Raw genomic sequence first — 20,351 nt, 5'->3', positions numbered from 1 at the left:
GTTGGGGCTTATCAATGCTGTATTACTCTAATATAGCCTCGAATTCTAATGCTGAAGAGTGGCACAGTCATATGAATTAACCTTGAATGTATTTTACTTTCAGAATTCCTATGCAAAGCAGTATGGATGAGTGTGGATCCTTACATGAGGTATGTCTATACCTCCAATTTCTCTTTAAATCCCTCGAAAATGAGTTTTTCTGTTCACAAAAGGTATTTGCATGATAAGCTTAGTTTAGCACCTTTTTGAAGAAGAAGGAAAATTACAGGGTCCAACAAGGTAGACTGATAGAACTTCAGCAACACTGATGAATGCATTAAAGGCCCAGATATGTTCATATTCAAAACATTACAGAAACTCCTAATTTTACAAATCCACTAAAACCCACGCTATAATTTGTTAGAAAAAACCTTGTATTTGCTAGCATGACATAATTTTTGATTATTATTTTTTTACAAATGGTCAACACTCAATTCTCACGAGCCATTTCAGCTGCAATATTTCTGAGAATAATTGACTTGCGTCAATTAACCATGGAAACTTTCATCTATTTTAAAGACATTAAAAAATGGCTTATTATGATAGAAGCAAAAGAAATCTAGAAACTCAGTTGGATGCAAAACAAATTATGTCAGACAAAGCTATTTTCTTCCAAGATACATAAAGTAACAGAAGCAGAGATAAAACATGGGTTATCCATATATTTAGTACATAAAAGGAAGTCAAACATCGTGTTAGTTAGACCATTTATAACTCGAGAACGGCTGAACTGATTTGAATGATATTTGGTCTTTTGGACTCGTCTCAGACCCGGATAACAGAATCCCATCATAAAATACAGAATACAGAATAAACATTTTAAAAAATTGTAAAAGTTAACGGGAAACATTAATCTTGATCTTAGGGGTATGTTTTTAGGAGCTGGTAACGTTGCAAAAGCTGTCAAGTCGGTCAAAACTGGAAGATTTGCTTTGCTATTATGTACCAATTTTATGACTAAGCAGGATTCATCTCAGCCCTGGATAACAGAATAAGCATTTTTTTAAATAGTAAAAGTTCACGGGAAAAATTTTTCTTGACTATAGGGGTATGTTTTTAGGAGCTGGTAACATTGCAAAAGCTGCCAAGCCGGTCAAAACTGGGTGATTTGCTATGTTATTATGTACCAATTTTATCACTAAGCATCATAACAATGTTAATAATTAAATTTATTTAAAATATTACAATTGTTTAAAAAATATTTTAATTTGAACTAATCCCTGCTCGAGGCGAGTCCTTAACAAACATTTCACTACCCTGTGTGTAAACAAATTCTCCAAGCAATTGTCGACTATAGGTAATGGCCGTGTTTCTGTCGATGAATCAAGCAGATAGATTTCATTTCCTCTTTAAAAACTCTCTTTATTAGGAAGTGATTAGTTTGATTTTTAGCATAGTTCTACACTATTTAAATGCCGTATTCTCTCTCCTTGCAGGGCATATGCTCCCCGCGTTCCCTTGGGTATGACCATGATGGGATCACAAGTTGCCGAGTAAGTAGAATAATCTGGAAGACGGCCGCTTATTGTCTCTTTCACAGTGTAAAAGGTTGAAATAAATGATCCTCTAACTCTTATAATCCCCTCACAGCAGTGCTGTAGTTGGGCCGGTACAGGCCGGAATGGCGTACCCCCTAGTATCCAAACTCGTTATAAGCGTACCGGTTAAAATACCTTTGCGGATGTATAGGGGAAGGTGTTGTACCTTGGAACACTTGTACCTTGGAACATTGAAGATATTTAGTACTTACCATGGCATCTAGTGGGAATGGTTTGAACTATGGGTGCGGTCCGTTGAACGCTACCAATGCTTCGGAGCGCCACCAAGCGGTCCGTTATTCGCTACGGAGCGCTACAGGTTAGGCTGTGACGTCACGGCAAACGTCATACACCCGTTTCCCGCCTCGCTCCGGACCAGCTCCAGACGCTCCCCTGAAAACTTGGGTCAGCGGAGGAGCGAGTCAATTTTTGGCGGAAATTCGAAGGGAATGCACTGAGGCAATGGAGAGTTTACTCACGTTGCAGATGATGGACGCTGAATGTGGACGCCTTTCTCCTATATAAGTGACTACGAAGTAACGGAGTAGACGCACTTAGTAAATAGATGTAAATTTAATTGTGATTTAAATAAATATATAGCAAGAACTAAATATCCGCAAACATTCTCGTATGTCCCCCAAAATGAACTCAAATGTCTTTGGAAGCAGCCTTTACATACAAAAGGCAACAAAAATTATTAAAAGGGGCATGTAATATAAAGAAAGGATTGTAAGAACATATATCGACAAATTTACTCATGCCATAAATTAAAATCTGAAGAAAAAAAGAATATACATGAAATAGATTAATGTTTTTAATGGTCGTTAACCATTATAAGTCAATATGTTTCAACTGGGAAAACGGTAGAGTACCTACTTTTTCCTTTACTAGGGTAATGAGTTTCATTGAGAAGGGTAGGCGAGGGTTGGTGAGAGAAATACGGTCCAAAGTTTCTTCCTTTACTTTGTGGAGCCTCGATATTGAAAAATAAAATTCATTTTAATGATATTCAAACATATTTATTAATATTCAATGATCATAGTCACCTCAATTCGCAATTAAAACTGCATCTTCGATTTCATAATCCCAGTTTGCCCACCCTCGCTCATTTCCGCCATCTTGACTTCGCTCCTGACCGGTCCGAAAAGAAATTCTCGTAGCGAACGTAGCGCCTATGGACCGGAGCTCCGGAGCACTTCTGTCTGTAGCGTCTGGTAGCGAAAGTAGCATTCATTGGACCGCACCCTATGTGAAGCTACCTCCAGTAGATGCTCAATTGTTATGAAATGGCTGCCTGATGTTTACAAGTTTTGATGTAAACTCCAGTTGAATTTTATGTGGCGAAAAAGTAATTATTCAGAGATAGTATTTTCGATTGACTGAATCTTCATCACGATTGTTAGTGAATTTTCACCTAGTTGTTCTTAAACTGTAAGTATAACTGTGTCTATTACTACTTATTTTAATGTTAATTGTTGTAATTTATATGAAGAAGTCGGTGTTTGGAAATGAATGTTGTAGTTGGTGTACCTCTGAACACTATTGTTAGTGTACCTTGGAACATGTTCCAAGGTACACTAACATGAATCATTTTTGTAAATTACTTACTAAAGACAATTATGATGAAGCTACATACCAGTATCTATTTTGTTTTAGGTTAGGCCAGAATATGCCTAGAAGTAAAGAAGGTAAGAAACGATCAGCAGTTGTAAAAGAAAATATTGAATGTGCAGTTATGGCAGTCATAAATGGTGAAATGTCATTGCGGCAAGCATGTGCAGATTTTACAGTAAAATTGGGAACACTACACAGACATATTGAAATTCATAAACAGTCAGGTTCAGATGTGTATAAATATGAAGCAACAAATGCAGTAAAACAAGTTTTTAATATTACAATGGAGGAGGAACTGCTTGACTACATAAAGCAGGCAGCTCTTCTGCATTATGGGTTAACGAAATGGGAGATACGGGAGCTTGCATACCAGTATGCTAAAGCAAACAAAGTTAAATATCCTCAACAGTGGGATGAAAACCAAACTGCCGGAGGTGAATGGATGAGAAATTTTATGAAGAAACATGAAGCTTCGGTTGCACTTCGGAAGCCTGAAGCAACGTCTCTTGCTCGATCAACAAGCTTTAATAAATTCAATGTACAAGCATTCTTTAAAAATGTTAAAACTGTTCTGGAAAAGCATGGTCCATTTCCTGCACATCAAATTTACAATGTGGATGAGACAGGGCTATCAACGGTCCACGTACCACCGAAAATTGTGGCTCCAAAAGGCATAAAACAGTTGGGAAGTATGACTTCTGGAGAAAGGGGACAGAATGTGACCATGATTGCTGCAATTAACGCTGTGGGAATCACATTCCTCCTATGTTTGTGTTTCCGAGAGTAAATTTCAAGGATTTCATGTTAACTGGAGCTCCAGTAGGTAGCATAGGAGGTGCTAACCCATCCGGGTGGTCCAATGAGAGTCTATTCTTGAAATTTTTAGATCATTTCATACAACATGCAAAGCCTTCAAAAGAGGAACCAATTCTCATGTTCCTTGACAACCATGATAGCCATGTGAATATCCCAGTTATTGAGAAGGCCCGAGCTTCAGGAATAATTATGATCACATTTCCTCCACACACTTCACATAAACTTCAGCCTCTAGATCGGACAGTTTTTGGTTCTTTCAAGATGCATTATAATAGGGCAATGAATAACTGGATGTCCTCCAACCCAGGGAAATCTGTGTCAGTGTATGATGTTGCTCAATTGGTGGGCAGAGCATTTCCTCTTGCTTTTACTACCAGCAACATTCTGAGTGGTTTTAGTGCTACTGGCATCTCGCCACTGAATGAGGACATTTTTCAGGAAGATGAGTTTCTTTCCTCGTATGTCTCAGACCGTCCCGATCCAGCACTGAATCCAGGAGAAAGGCATGAGCCACTGCAATTGGTGAGTAAACCTTCAACAAGTGAAGAGCCTACAATCTCACCAGTGATGATCAGACCGTTTCCAAAGGCGCTGCCTAGGAAGGGGACTTCTAAAGGAAGAGCAAAAGGAAAATCTAGAATTCTAACAGACACACCCAACAAGGAGGAAATTGCAGCACAGAAAACAAGTGGTATCAGTAAGAAGAAAAAGCCCGTTAAACGTAAGTTGATAATAGACGATAGTGGGGACGAGTGCGAACAGGTGATTTGTCAAGATTCTTCATATAAAGAAGTGAGTGTGCAAGAAATACTTGAACAAGATGCTGAAGACAAAATCGAAGAAAATGCCATTGCAGTGGGTATGGGAGAAAAAAGCATGAAATATGTTCTTCCTCTAAAAAGTGTTGTTCGTGCAGTGGGGCAGTTTGTAGCAGTTACATATGATAACGAATTGTATCCTGGGAAAATAATCAATGTTAATGATGATGGGGCAACCATTAGCTCAATGACAAAATCAAAAAAGTCATGGAAATGGCCAGAGAAAGAAGACATTTTAATATATCCATGGGAAGATATTTTAGGTGGTATTAACTCTCCAAGGCAAATTTCAAAAAGAGGATTTTTTCATGTACCAGAATTAAACTCAATGAATTAGGACATAACGTTTGCTAAATGTTCACTTAGTATTTGTATGAGTATAGATGTTTTCATATTAAAAGATTAGATGGACTGCTAATACGTTTGCCAGATTTATACAAGCCATGTTCCAAGGTACAACATGAGATGTTCCAAGGTACAAGAAGTCACTGTACCTTGGAACACATGTCATTGATATCAAAATTAAATGATTGCATTAAGGATCTGTTTATTATTTATCTGAATGGCATTTAGAAAACATATACAATAGTGGTACCAAAGAATGGAAACAGGCAGAACCTCCGACCTCTCCTTTAAAGTATCAAAATGATTAAAAAACCAAAATCTGTTCCAAGGTACAACACCTTCCCCTAATACATACATGTTCAGCTATTGGAATTTTTGGTGAGTACCGCCTAAATTTTTTTCTAACTACAGCACTGCCTCACAGAATAGAAATACATTCATTACCCTAAGGTGTGCAAGATAATCTTATATATAAAAATGAATCGCAAAATGTGTTGGTAAGCGCATAACTCAACAACGCCTGGACCAATTTGGCCAATTCTTTTTTTAAAATGTTCGTTGAAGTCCAAGGATGGTTCTTACGGCGAGAAAAATTCGAATAATTGCCGGGAAACCCTAAAAACAGCCCTTTTCTTTTTCACACCTGGGACCTGGGACGACGAAGTCCAGAGTCGGGACCTGGGACGACGGAATTTCGGATCTCGAAAAAAGATCAACCCACGGCGGGATCAGACTACGGCACCAGTACGATCATACTACGGAATAGACCTACGAATCTGCAGGCGCTCGAAGGGAAGAAAATTTTTTTGACGATTTTCGAAGTGCCGAAAAATTTCAGTCCAGAGTCCGGACCTGGGACGACGGAATTCGGACGACATTTTTCAAAGTCCGAAGCCGGACCTGAGACGACGGAGGGACTTTGAAAAATTTTCGAAAGCGGGGGTCTCGCCGAGTAAAGCAAGACGAATCCCCCAAGCTAGGGCTGAGTCTCAAGAGATCGCAGCGTGGCAGCTGCTCTACCGAGTACAACACCCCGCTCGGTACCAAAGTCGTCTACAGACAATTCCGAGACCCGACGCCGTCCTCAGTCGGTCACCCATGTTCGACCGCTTGGGGGAGGCATCCCGTCGGCGCTGGATACGCCCCGGGAGCCCCGGTTTCCCCGATCGGCAAGTCGGCTCGGATGCCGACGCACCCCTAAGCAAGGCGCGTCGACTAAGAGCAAGAAAAGTGTCTCGAGCCTGCCGGCTCTCGGGCCTCCTCAAATCACCGTTGCCTCATCGGCTAGAGGGGATTCTGCCTTAGAGGCGTTCAGGCATAATTCACACCGAATTATTACCAGGGTGACGGTTCTGTTCAGGATAATTTTTTGCAAAGAATATAAAAAAGGTAGGAACAAAACACTGCCACATTACAAATTTTTTTGACAGGACGAAGTCTGTCGGGTCAGCTAGTATATTATAATAAAGACTGTATATGCATACCATTAATAAAGGACATTGTCTTGACATCGCTACAATCACAACCCTTATTTTTGACCTATGTTTACAAATGGTGTTCAATGAGGCGTAGCATTTAAAAAATTTATCTCTTTACAAAAGTTGATTTCAAGAAAATATACAACTAGCTAAGTCATTGATCAGAATAAAAATAAAAAAGGAAAGCATAAGGTTTCCCCGTCTATTCAAATCTGTATAGTACTAGAAGTTTTGTACACCACTTATTATGCTAATTCTGTAAGTCAATTATAATAGCTTAATATCTAGTTGAATCAGTAAAGATGAGTGATATGCAATTCCAATGAACTAATTAAGCAGGGAAACTTGACAGGGCAGACATGTGAATGTAACTCGCATGCATCAGCGAAGCAGGGGAATTTGTTGTCATGGGGCTACCCCAGGACCAACCACCCTCAGAGGGACCCCCACTTCAAGAGGGAGAGATATGTAGTTCCCAGAAATTAGCCTTCTCAAATTAAGTTAAGCCTCATTAATGAGGACATTTTTGTGTAATATTGAAGGGGATGAGTTATGAGGGGTTACCAGCACTGTGTACCAGGGCCAGGCCACCCCGCAACTCCTCTAGGTATACCCAGGCTTGGGGAAATATTTTCAATGGAGATATGTACATCTTCCACAGATTTTCACACTCAAAATTTTAGCAGCTATGGCAAATAACATTCATGATTGACTTTGACAAAATGAAAACTTTTGTAATATGATGACCTAACACATGTATTAATGAACCAACATTAAATTATGATACTTACACTTTTAATTCATTCAATATTTTAACTCATTTTCAAACTTACCTATTAAGTTTTCGTATGCTCTTCCGCTAAAATCAATTATGATGTCAATCTACATCATAAAGGAAGGTTATTTCTATAGTTATTGATACCAATGGAACTAAAGGGACTACAATGACAGAACAACAGTGATGGAAAAGTCATTAACTAGTTTCAATTACTGGACATTTTAGTAAATGTTTCAAAGAATATGTGAATATTAATTTTCTTACTCATACATAACATTTTTGGTTGTTTCTAGGATAATTGAAAGCAAAAATCCAAAGTTCAAAGTGGGTCAGAACATAGTTGGCTACTTTGGATGGCAGACCTACTCGATCAGCGATGGCAGTGAATCAGCCAAGAATGGACTCGAAAAGCCATTCATCATTCCGGATTTCAAAGGCCTTCCACTTTCCTTAGCCCTCGGAGTTCTGGGCATGCCAGGGTAAGATAATCATTTCCATTAAAATAAATACACCAAAGGATGAAGTTTGCTATGAAAAAATATTTGACTTAGCAAGGATTCGAACCCAGATCTCCGACGATTGCCGACAGGTATGTTAGCCATTTACACCAACAAGCCATTTTCTCTGAGCAAACTTCGGGAAAATATTTTTTCATGACGAACTTCATCCTTTGGTGTATTTAACTTTGCACCCGTGCACGTGACTTCATACAAAGACACTTGTTCCTGCAGTCCTTTGAAATTCGTCGTCGCCGACCAGTGACAAAATAAGGATTTTTCAGTCCAACAGTGGCTTAGTATAAAGCATGACCCTCGCCACATGTGCCACAGTGTGGACTTGTGACGTCAACATCTTGTTTAGTAAAACCCATCAGGAAGTTAGCCCTGAGAAAATGGCTTTTTGGTGTAACTGGCTAACACACCACATGGGGAGATCCAGGTTCGAATCCTGGCTAAGCCAAATATTTTTTCATGGCAAACTTCATCCTTCGGTGTATTTAACTTTGCACCTGTCCACATGACTGCATACAAAGTCACTTTTTTCTGCACTGCTTTTCCATTAAAATATTTGGAATTTATTAATACAGGCATTTGAGCGGTTAAGGAAATTTTATATTTGGCATGTTATGAATAGGATGACCTGGTACTCTTAACCAACCATACCCTCTTTTATTTGCAATATGTTATATTTCCTTTTAAGGAATAAGTGAACCCCATTTTCTTCCTCCCAATTCCCTGATTACTTGACATTCTTTCCACTACCACAAATTTCAGCATCCTATTTCCTCTTAGTATGTGAGCCATACAAACCCTCTGTTTCCCTTATTACGTGTAATTACAGCACTCGCTGATTTTATAAAACCATGAAACACAATAACACAATGCATGTCCGCGTCCAGCCAGGGCAACAATCTGAGGGTAAGAGTATGCAAAATCTCCCACCACACCACCCACAGTGGTTGTAATAATACTGATAATGCGTATGTACTCTACATAGATGTTTATTAGGCACGAGGCAAGCGGAGACTGTCATGTAGACCACAATGACAAATGACATGCGATATACATATGTTACAGTGGTACCATGGTTGCAAGCAACCGACATTCAATATACTGGCAGAAAATTAAATACAAATATAGAACTCCTCATATCTCCACCAGAAGTTTCTTCTCTTCCCCCATCATATTCAGCACTTCTTCATTCCTCTTCCATTGCAATCATGTCTTCTTTTTGGTGTCTAGATTATTTCCATTACGCTTCAGGTTTTTGCATAAAAAATAAAAAAATGAACTTACAATTCTTGTTTTCCATCCATCCAATATGGGGTAAATAAGTCAATGGGATGGTACCATACACAAAAAATAAGGAATTTAAATACCCATGATATTTTCCTTTTGGATCATGGCTAAGAGGGCCATAGATGAGAGGGAAAAAGTTATTGACAGATGGAAGCCTGTATGGCATCTATTGCACTGAGTTTAAAATTCATTCTGGAATCCATATACTCCTTCCACAATATATTTATAGTCATCCCACTATTTTACACCCATTTCCTCCATTTTACTTTACTTTGCAGAATGTCCATTTAGAATGATGTCAACACTAACACAATAAGGACTCAAGAAAAATTTTCTAAATGTACACTAATTTTTCTTAGAATAATGCAAACGGAGGTAATTTCAAGGAAGCAAATTTTGGTTAAGATTTATTGTGCTTAAATAAAATTGTGTTCATATTTGTACAAATTTATAGGGTTAATTGTCATTCCATTAACATAACTTAACTGAATATGATAGTATAATATACATTCTACAAGTTGATAGAAAATGTTTCCTGCAATTTTAACTACTATCATTTCCACATTAAATTTGAGAATACTTTCAGGAATACTGCCTACTTTGGCTTTCTGGAGCTGTGCCAACCAAAGTCAGGGGAGACGGTAGTGGTCACCGGAGCAGCCGGAGCTGTTGGAAGCATTGTTGGCCAAATCGCGAAAATCAAAGGTTTGAATTGAGGCCCTTACCTCCCACTCACATTTTTGGGAATAAAGGATGCTCCACTAAAAAGTGCAAGGAATTAAATTCCAAAAGTTAATATGTTAAATAAGCTTTCTAACAAGCTATTGTAATACTTATTTTTGTAGGTCTTTTGAATTTTTTTCTTTGTTTATTATGAAAATTCAAAAATTATTCAAATCAGCACAGCAGCTCTTGATTTATAAATGGTGTAACTAAACTGTTTATTGATTATTAGGTGGTATGAAGTTTTCTGGGTCAGCTTGTTTCTAATAAATTACTGACAAAATTTGATCACATGACACCTCCCTTCACATACAGTAAAGTCATGCACACATGTACCAATTTTGTTAGACTCACATTCATATTATTATATTCTCAATCAAGAGCACAGAAAAATCTTTATCTAAGCTATTTATGATATCGCTATACTTATGAAATTTTTATTTAATTTGAAGAATATTTTCAATCTAATTTCTCTCATAAAAGTAATGATCATTACATACCTACTTCTCCAGGATTTGAATTTCCATTAAATAAATGCAAAATTTACTTTTTCATTCAAAACCAATTGAACAGGTTGCAAAGTCATTGGTTTTGCTGGAACAGATGAAAAATGCAAATGGCTAACTGAAGACCTCAAATTCGATGCAGCTTTTAACTACAAGAAGACAACTGTCGCCGAAGCTCTTAAAAAAGCAGCACCAAATGGTGTGGATTGCTACTTTGACAATGTAAGCATAAATGCCTTTATTACTAGATTCACCATGCTCAGAGATGGATAAAGGCCATTGTTCTTGGGGAGGGGGATTGTTCAACATTGGAATCATTTACGAATTTTATTTTATTACCAATTGTTTGTATCAATTTTTATTTAGCAATAATGATATTCTCAATGCAAAGAAAATAGTATACACCAATCACAAAAAAAACAGCAATAGCACTGAGAAACATCATTCACTAGAATGTACCATTTTTCTGTTTCCTTCAGAAGTGCAGAGGGCCATCATTCCCCACATAATCTACCATGAGGATTTCAGTTTCCAAGCATACTAAGGACATACACAAAATTAGAATGAAAGGGCTGTAATTTAGGAATTTTTTTTCATGCTAGTAATCCATAATGCATTAGGGAGTATCCTCACAATCAATGTAAGCCGTAGCGGATAGTGGTGAATAAATGAAAATTTTGGGAAGTAGGGGTAGATTGAAATATAAATAAAGCACCATTTCTATCATTGCCCTGACCAATAAAAAAGTATAGGTAATATTAGTGCACTAGGAGAATTTTAAAGTGATAGTTATTCTAAAATAAATAAAACTCTTTCAGTTAAATTTTTACATCCGTTTTATGTCTCAAAATTGATAATAACGTTAGTTCTTGAGGGTATTTGGCATGGCATTGCCAAGGTCACAGGATAGATAAGGCAAACTTCTTGAGTACCAGAATGGATGCGGTGAATACTCAGCAACACCTAATCCCAGCAATATGCAAGCAAATTTTTCAAGGGAAAATTTCACTATGGACTAGTCAATGGAGAACCGTTATGGAGGCACCCACAACTACACATAAAGTTTGAGAATTTTACTGAGGAAAAATTACTTGCCTTTAGTGGGATCAGAGTTTATCTATGATGTGGAATACAAATAAGGGCCGTATTCTTAGTCGACCCTATACATCCGTCCATATAACAAAAGGCCCCTACCTGCATTTCTCAGTCGACCCTGCATAAGTGGTGGGTATAGTATAAGTGGTGGCTGCATAAATTCCATCGTCAAGTTCTGTGAGATGACGTAGATGATGGCGCAGCGACAATTTTCCATTCTGGAGGTGTAATGGGAACTACCTATGAAACTAAGAAAAGACATCCAATAATTTCCGGGCCTATTGTTAGGGCAACGGCTCAAGGTAAATAAACAATCGGTGTCGTCCACCAGGTTGTGTCGGTACCTTAATTATAGCTACAAATACTCTCATATCGAGCCAAAAGTAGAACCTTATTGTCTTTAACTTACTTCAAAAGCGGTCTGTACCAGATAGTAATAGGTACAGAGCAAATATCATCAATGATGTGGGAACTTACGTGGCATTATCAAGGTTTGTCAATCGCTTTCACCTTCCATAGTTAAGTTTATTATGTGGCAAATAGTGGCATGAAAATACATTTTCTATGGTTATACGTAAACGAAGTATTGATTTCCCAAAAGTATACCAAGAGCCAAACGTGAAAAATATTATTATATATTCGTGCAAGCAAGGTGCATGTATACCACTATATTGTTCTCATTAGTTCAGTCAATTCTATAATTTATTTAACTTGGTGGCCATAATGTGGTAGTATTATTACCTTCCTGCAGTGTTTCTGTACATTTTAAAATAGTTCGTGTGAGCTCATCCCGATGAATAAGCATTACAAATGTAGTGATCAGCAGACGATATTTGGCCACCATGTTTTTGTAGGGTGTAGGGCTGGTTTGGGTACCCTACATAAAGTAGGGCCCGTTTAGTTCCAAAAACGGCCATACGTAGGGCTTGATGTGGCGTATGTAGGGCGAGATTGGTTTATGTAGGGGCTAATGATGTATCCAGGGTCTGTTGGCCCTACAGGGTCGACTAAGAATACGGGCCTAAATGGTAGTTTTTATTAATGAAAACAGTTAATTACACTAGAGGCAAACAGAGTACATGCAAACATAAATGAAGATCCATACCTTGCCTCTGCATGTTCACTCCACTAATGAGACCACTCCTTCTTCATTCTTACTCTGTCAATAATCATCCATCCCTTTATCACAAATTTATGCATCCCTCTCTTATTTCAAACAACTTTATTTTTCATCTATACTTTTGCCATTCCATCTCTTTCTCTTCACCTCACCCTCATCATCCTCCTCCAAACCCAGAGTTCCTCAGAAAATCAATGAGCAAAATAATTCAAATTTTGAATTGTTTCCAGGTTGGAGGTGAAACCAGCTCGGAAATCATAAGACACATGAACGATTATGGAAGAATATCAGTTTGTGGTTCGATTTCAACATACAATGCAACGGATATTCCCAAAGGTGAGCCATAATTAGTTGACATTCACAAGATAAAACAGTAAGATAACGCACAGCAATCTTATGGATTCCACATATTTTATATCTTATATTAGACATGTGTATTTCAATACTTAGGGAAATAGCTTTGGAGATCAATTGTATGAATTTGCATTTTTTATTTTTTGTGATTTTTCCACACACTACACCATCCCCATTTGCCCTTTAACCCTTATCATCCCTCCTTTCCCTAATCCACTTCCTATTTCTTCAATGGTCACCAACCATTTATCTCGCCCTCCCTTTCCCCAGTCAGCCCCCAACTATACAGCCCAGCAATGCATTACACCCTTCCTCCCCAACATTCATTTTCCCTATTTATTCTAGTGATGTCCTCACTTCACCACATCTTTTTTTATACATGGAACATATATCTCATGCATGAGAGATCATTGGACAAAAAATGTCACTTGTGCAATAATTTTATGAGCTACTCCTTCATTCCGTAATCTCATTCACATGTACAAGTGCTGATTGCATGCCACAGGTTTGAAATTCTGAACGGTTCATATGCACAATTAGTATTACAAGCCTAAATATGATTTTAAGGAGATTATGACATGAATATGCATTTCAAGAAAAAATTTAAATTCATGTATCATTAATTTGAAAAAATATGCATTCAAAGAAACTGAAACATGCACTGCTGATGCGATGCAGAGTAACTCGACTTGCTTGGGTGGGACCATAGTCCCATCACGCATTGGTCACAGGCTTGGCATGCCATGGAGCAGACGGAAGGCTGGCATGAGTACCAGAAAACTTTTTAAATACATTCTTTAAATTTCATGCCATAAAAAATTGTGTGTGATCAGTCAATCTGTGCTAGCTGGGTAATAGTATTTAACTCTTTCACTGCGGCCCACTCTATGAAAACCTACCCGCCACATGAGGCGAAAGCGCTGAGCACATGGCAGGGAGGATGAAAAGGTATGTTCACAGCAGCCTGCAGTGCGAACGTAACCACTATGTTCACAGCAGCCTGCCATGCGAATGTAATTGGTATGTTCACAGCAGCAAAAGTGTTAATGTTTGATATTCTGTGATATATTCATACATATGTACATGTTACTAGCCTGCTCTTTTCACTTGACCATTTTTATGACACTGTAAGACCTCGTGGCAGGTGGTGGACTCCTCCGCGAAGGGGAAGGGAATGTTATGACACAAATCAATTGGTTTACAAATCAGACACTATATTAGTATCAAACACATTGAATGTTACTCTTCACTAGTTAAGAAACACACTGACGCCTTTTGCGGCATCACTCCCCTTCTCTCACTCATAGTCCGGAAGAGATATGGTCTGCAGGTCCTTTGGCCTGCATGCCCTCATATGCTCGGATGCGAAGCACTTTTCTCCTTACTTGGGCATGTAAGTGCTAAAGGTGGCCAGCAGGAGGTGCTGTGCGTGTGTGTGGGAAGATTTTGGTTTGCTTATTGCGTCAGATAAGGAGTAAGGGTGTGAGGAAAGGGACACATATATCTCATGCATGAGAGATCATTGGACAAAAAATGTCACTTGTGCAATAATTTTATGAGCTACTCCTTCATTCCGTACTCTCATTCACATGTACAAGTGCTGATTGCATGCCACAGGTTTGAAATTCTGAACGGCTCATATGCACAATTAGTATTACAAGCCCAAATATGATTTTAAGGAGATTATGACATGAATATGCAATTCAAGAAAAAATTTAAATTCATGTATCATTAATTTGAAAAAATATGCATTCAAAGAAACTGAAACATGCACTGCTGATGCGATGCAGAGTAACTCGACTTGCTTGGGTGGGACCATAGTCCCATCACGCATTGGTCACAGGCTTGGCATGCCATGGAGCAGACGGAAGGCTGGCATGAGTACCAGAAAACTTTTTAAATACATTCTTTAAATTTCATGCCATAAAAAATTGTGTGTGATCAGTCAATCTGTGCTAGCTGGGTAATAGTATTTAACTCTTTCACTGCGGCCCACTCTATGAAAACCTACCCGCCACATGAGGCGAAAGCGCTGAGCACATGGCAGGGAGGATGAAAAGGTATGTTCACAGCAGCCTGCAGTGCGAACGTAACCACTATGTTCACAGCAGCCTGCCATGCGAATGTAATTGGTATGTTCACAGCAGCAAAAGTGTTAATGTTTGATATTCTATGATATATTCATACATATGTACATGTTACTAGCCTGCTCTTTTCACTTGACCATTTTTATAACACTGTAAGACCTCGTGGCAGGTGGTGGACTCCTCCGCGAAGGGGAAGGGAATGTTATGACACAAATCAATTGGTTTACAAATCAGACACTATATTAGTATCAAACACATTGAATGTTACTCTTCACTAGTTAAGAAACACACTGACGCCTTTTGCGGCATCACTCCCCTTCTCTCACTCATAGTCCGGAAGAGATATGGTCTGCAGGTCCTTTGGCCTGCATGCCCTCATATGCTTGGATGCGAAGCACTTTTCTCGTTACTTGGGCATGTAAGTGCTAAAGGTGGTCAGCAGGAAGTGCTGTGTGTGTGTGTGGGGAGATTTTGGTTTGCTTATTGCATCAGATAAGGAGTAAGGGTGTGAGGAAAGGGACACATGGGCCGTCTCTTACAATACAACCTCATGATTGAATGTGACTGTTTGTAAATTTAGAAGCAGTAATCTTATTGATCATAAATTATTTGTAAATGAAACATTTTATTTTAAATTCATCCCATTTTATTGCCAAAATTTAGCAAATTCTCTCAGCAAAAACATATCAGATCCCCTAATTATACGGGGTACAACCACAGCACCCAAAATACGGCACATATGCATTTGGGGTGCTCTAGTGTATTCAATTTTATTAATTAAATTATTGACTTACAGCCACTGTGGTACAGATGCCAATGATTTCTAAACAGCTGAAAATGGAAGGATTCCTGGTTCATCGCTGGTCGCACAGGTGGGAGGAAGGGATATTGCAAATCCTACAATGGATAAAAGAGGTAAATATCACTCATTGGTACTTGGAGGGGAATATATCAGAGGTAATTTAGTCAACCCACTAGCATAGCAAGTTAATGGCTGGAAGAAGCATGAAGTTTCCACACAAGAGTCCCTTAAAATGCTCACTTTACCATGGAAATTTAGCTTAGGAACTCAGGGGATAAAATACTTTTCTTAGAGTGATAATAATGAAAGCAGCAAGCTTTAAAATGCATATGCATTGCTCTGTTCTAGAAAAACTTTATAATTTCTTTATGAATTGAAAGCCCATTAAACTATACCATTCTATATCACAAAAAAACAATTTGCTGGTCTTTGATATCTTCACCACTAAAGTTGCTTTATATATACCTGAATAATTAATTAACCACATGTCTATTATTCAAAACTCAAAAGATGGGGAAGAATATTTCTAAAAACAAATCCTTTTGGGATGAAATTTCTAATTTTCAACATGTAACGTATAGGAAGATTTTTATTTAACAATTGACAACTTTGATGATTTTTATCATTTATTCAACATTTTAGTTACTTTTATATTAATTGAAAAATAATGTTAATTGAAAGGAATTTTACATAAATGCTACTATTGAGGGCTTAGCAATGTAATATCCAGTGAATAATAACTACAGCATAAATGAGAAACCACTCACATTTAGCTTTGAGAAATAAAGATAGGGTGTACATGCTGGCTCATATGAGGACGGCTCCCTTGAAATGATGTTCATTTATTTTTAAAAAGCAAGAGTCCTACTGGAAACAATTTCTGGTCTATTTAAAGCCTTCTAGTGATCAAAGTATCATATGTAACTATCAAAAAATTGCTTAGAGCTTGGGTTCACAAGATGAAAAAGATCCTAATTGGAGAATTCATCCATGCCAATTTCTTGGGTAAATGGCCATTAATCAATACCCTACCTAATAAGAATGTACCTGGGTCACATCACTGTATGACCAAACCACTTGTTCATCTGTCTGAATCCCATTATATACATCCATTGCTTCCACAAGAAATTCATGTCAACTAACAATGATTTTCAATGAGTATTTTCACTTTTAAACATATCCCTTTGTACAATTTCAAAGGTCAAAACTCTTTAAAAAAAATCATCTTTTGCCTTTTCTAGGGGAAGATAAAATACAACGAGACAGTCACAGAAGGTTTTGAGAAAATGCCAACGGCTTTCATCAATATGTTGCGAGGAGAGAATGTTGGCAAGGCTGTGGTAAAAGTGTAGCTTGTTTTCCTGAGTGATTATCAAATAAATTAAAAAACAAACTATTTCCCATCACTTTCTACCTTTAGGTGATATTATCATATGAAATAAAACATGCATCGAGATTGATTTTCATTTAAATATAAACAGTATGTTTAAATGTGTAATTTGGTGATGTCAACGACAATGTGTGAATCTCTCAAAAGAAAATATGGAAAAAAAGAAATATAGTAATGTGGACTGGCCTCAAAGTTGATTTAACTACCTTGATGCATCAAATTGACAACCCTGACAGGAATAACATAAAGATTCATGGAAAGGATGAGTATTTTCAGGGTTGCCAAAAATTCTCCAGTTGATATTCCCCGACAAAAATCTTCATTTCTCCTGTCTTTTTCTCATTCCCCTTTCAATTGCCTTGGCCCATCACAACCAGCTTAACCAGCGAATCAAGTTTTCCAGGTAAATACAAGCCTAATTTTTACTCTTAGTAAGTAGCTCAAATTTTCTTTGAGAGCAGCGTGGGGCAACGGCAATTGCTACTAGAACAAATTTAGGTTAGACAACAAAATATGTTCGGTGATTAATTATTATATGCAAAGCAATGCAACCAGAACCTTAACTTCCCTAAAACTATCAGCAAAATGTTTTATTTCAAAGTAATATATTTTCAATGGTAAATTATTTGCATCTTTCTATTCAAAAGACATTTGCTGTACTCAACTCGCCAAGGGGATGGCAGTTACATATTTTTATTATTATTAGATTAGTCATGATGACATTAATTTTCCCTGATACCATAACAATATCCCAAATTATTCCTTAAATCCTCTGACTGTTAACCTAAAACATTCCTGATTTTATTTCCCAAAAAGAAGTTTGCAGATGGGAATACACTGATGATGGGAATGAAACTGGACTTGACTAAAAAATAAAGCAGAGGTTAGAAGAAGAATTAAGGAAGGAACAAGAAGATCCACCAGATTTTTTCATAGAAACTAAAAAAGCCAGCAAATGGTTGATGAATGATTCCTTGATAATGGTAAGGAAGGATTTTGGTATTGTTTCACCTACTACCACAGATAATTAGTACAACAAGGGAAATATTATTACAGTCAAAACTCTTTATAACGAAATTCTAGGGACCAAGAAAAAATTTTGTTGTATAGAGGTTTTTGTTATACAGAGGAATCCCTTTTACAGAAGTTATGACCCATTTTAATGTACTGAAAAGATTTTTAGCAAATAAAGGACTGATATCTATTCATAAATTCACTTAAATAAGATATGTTACCCACATAAATATGGTAAATTTTCTCAAATTTACTTAAAAAATGTAAAACTTTGATATGGCCTCATTGGCATAGTAAGAAGTTAAAGCCAATCACTAATTGAACTCAATCATACAAAGATTTGATAGGAGCACATTTAGGGACAAGTGTAATTGATATTTTTAATTATGGCGTTAACAAATAAATTTCTTTATTTCACTCACAAAATTGAAGAATTCTTTATAAATAATAATATTTATGTTACAACTTCAGGTAACTCAGGTAATGCGTCTATCTCGAGTGCAAATGATATCAATGAAATGGAGGATACATAATCACAAACTTCATTATTTCGCTCTAAAGAGGTAAAATAATTGACTTGGGGCCAAAAGTTTATTTTGTTCTAGAGAAATTTTTGCTGTACAGAGGTTCGCTGTACAGAGGATGAAAATACACATAACTTATGGGAAGAAAATCGGGACCGTAACTTTTTTTCGCTGTATAGAGAACTTGTCTTCTACAGAGGTTTGTTCTAAAGATGTTTGACTGTACTGTGTAGAATTTAGCCATATTATAATAGAGAAACACGTTTTGCTCAATTCAACTCAGTTTTCTTGCAATTTTACACTATTTCTTGCAGAAAAAGAATTACGTATTACTTGCCAGGACCCCTCTCCACCACATGAGATTGGGTGAGATTCGGCTTGACCCCTTCCCCTCCTAAACACCTCACGTAATTTATCGATGCCCCCTTAGGATTGATGACTGTTCATGATGACATATTATCATTTATAAAAGAGGCTGAATTAATCTTAAAAACATTCCTACAGACAGGACTATATCCTTCAAACTATACAACATGCAATGATACTGTGTAACTCTGGAAACATATCTACAGGGGGCTCCATTGAGAGTTCAAAAGAGAAATGTGGGGTGTATGTAATATTAAGTACCATAGCAAGGAGTAGCTGTCAATAGTAAAATCACACAACAGCTCATATCCCTGCAGCACCATAAAATTGTTATGGACTAATAGGTTTACAATTAATGCATCAATTACCTATATAGCCTATCTTCCATCTAATTTACCATGATCCTTTCAAATTCATGCGAAGTTTCCGTGGCAATGTTCACGATGAGTGCAGTTTTCCAGAAACCCCATCCACATTCATTTGTTGCAAGTGACGACCGTTTTGAAAGCCATTCCACTATCCTCTTCATGTCGAAGGTGAGATGCTCGTAATTATATTATCATCCGTCATTAGCGTCAAACTTTCAATGGATTAGCAGCCATTTTTGTGACAAGAATAGGCAGCAACTCCACTGTACTCATAGTTTTATCTACATATGTATATATAAAATGGGCTGCCTGTTTGTCTGTCGGCAATGCATTTTCATATGGCTGCACATATTGTAGCAAAAGTTAGAGCATAGGTATATCTCATGCTCCTAAAACTCATAGTGCTACTTTCGGCTGCATCCGACCAGTCCTTCACAATTGTTTTCACATTACCATTTGTACCATAGCATCAAACAACTTCTTTGATTGGACATCCTGTCGGATAGGCACACCTCTTTACTCACTTCAAGGGAAAATATGACTCGAAAGATTCTATATTCACCTTTTAATCCCCTCGGAGCAAATTTTGCTGGGGTATGAGTTCACAAGATGTTTTTGGTCTACACACATACGGAAATGCAATGATCAATGTTGTGGAGTGGGTAATAAGCTGATCTCATGCGTGTTATATGGAAATCTTTTTTTCCATTGTTTGCTATTCAGCATACCTAAAAATCATGCTGTGTGACCGTGAATTCCAAGTCTCCCAGTTCTCAG

At 37.5% G+C, this 20,351-nt stretch overlaps 2 protein-coding genes across 2 annotated transcripts in view; both read left to right on the top strand.

Annotated features, from left to right (window-relative positions):
- LOC124168027 (prostaglandin reductase 1-like) overlaps window positions 1–17,308 on the top strand; it is a 31,696-nt gene extending 14,388 nt beyond the window's left edge. Inside the window, exons 3-10 of the mRNA XM_046546119.1 lie at window positions 104–149; window positions 1,476–1,532; window positions 7,720–7,905; window positions 9,812–9,930; window positions 10,522–10,676; window positions 12,900–13,005; window positions 15,907–16,025; window positions 17,154–17,308. Of these exons, the coding sequence (XP_046402075.1) occupies window positions 104–149; window positions 1,476–1,532; window positions 7,720–7,905; window positions 9,812–9,930; window positions 10,522–10,676; window positions 12,900–13,005; window positions 15,907–16,025; window positions 17,154–17,264 (899 nt within the window). The 3' untranslated portion in view covers window positions 17,265–17,308. The remainder of the gene's footprint in view (window positions 1–103; window positions 150–1,475; window positions 1,533–7,719; window positions 7,906–9,811; window positions 9,931–10,521; window positions 10,677–12,899; window positions 13,006–15,906; window positions 16,026–17,153) is intronic.
- Window positions 2,844–5,365, top strand: LOC124168028. Its single transcript, XM_046546120.1, has 2 exons — window positions 2,844–3,008; window positions 3,234–5,365. Exon 2 carries the CDS (start codon window positions 3,957–3,959, stop codon window positions 5,160–5,162), a length of 1,206 nt encoding a protein of 401 aa, XP_046402076.1. The 5' UTR covers window positions 2,844–3,008; window positions 3,234–3,956; the 3' UTR covers window positions 5,163–5,365.
- Window positions 17,309–20,351: the final 3,043 nt, after the last annotated feature.

This window comes from Ischnura elegans, chromosome 11 (genome assembly GCF_921293095.1).
Source record: "Ischnura elegans chromosome 11, ioIscEleg1.1, whole genome shotgun sequence".
NCBI lineage: Eukaryota > Metazoa > Arthropoda > Insecta > Odonata > Coenagrionidae > Ischnura > Ischnura elegans.
This window is presented reverse-complemented; position numbering and strand designations above follow the sequence as displayed.

Coding starts and splice junctions, on each gene's coding strand:
- LOC124168028 (XM_046546120.1), top strand. CDS start 3,957: ATGTTTGTGTTTCCGAGAGTAAATTTCAAGGATTTCATGTTAACTGGA.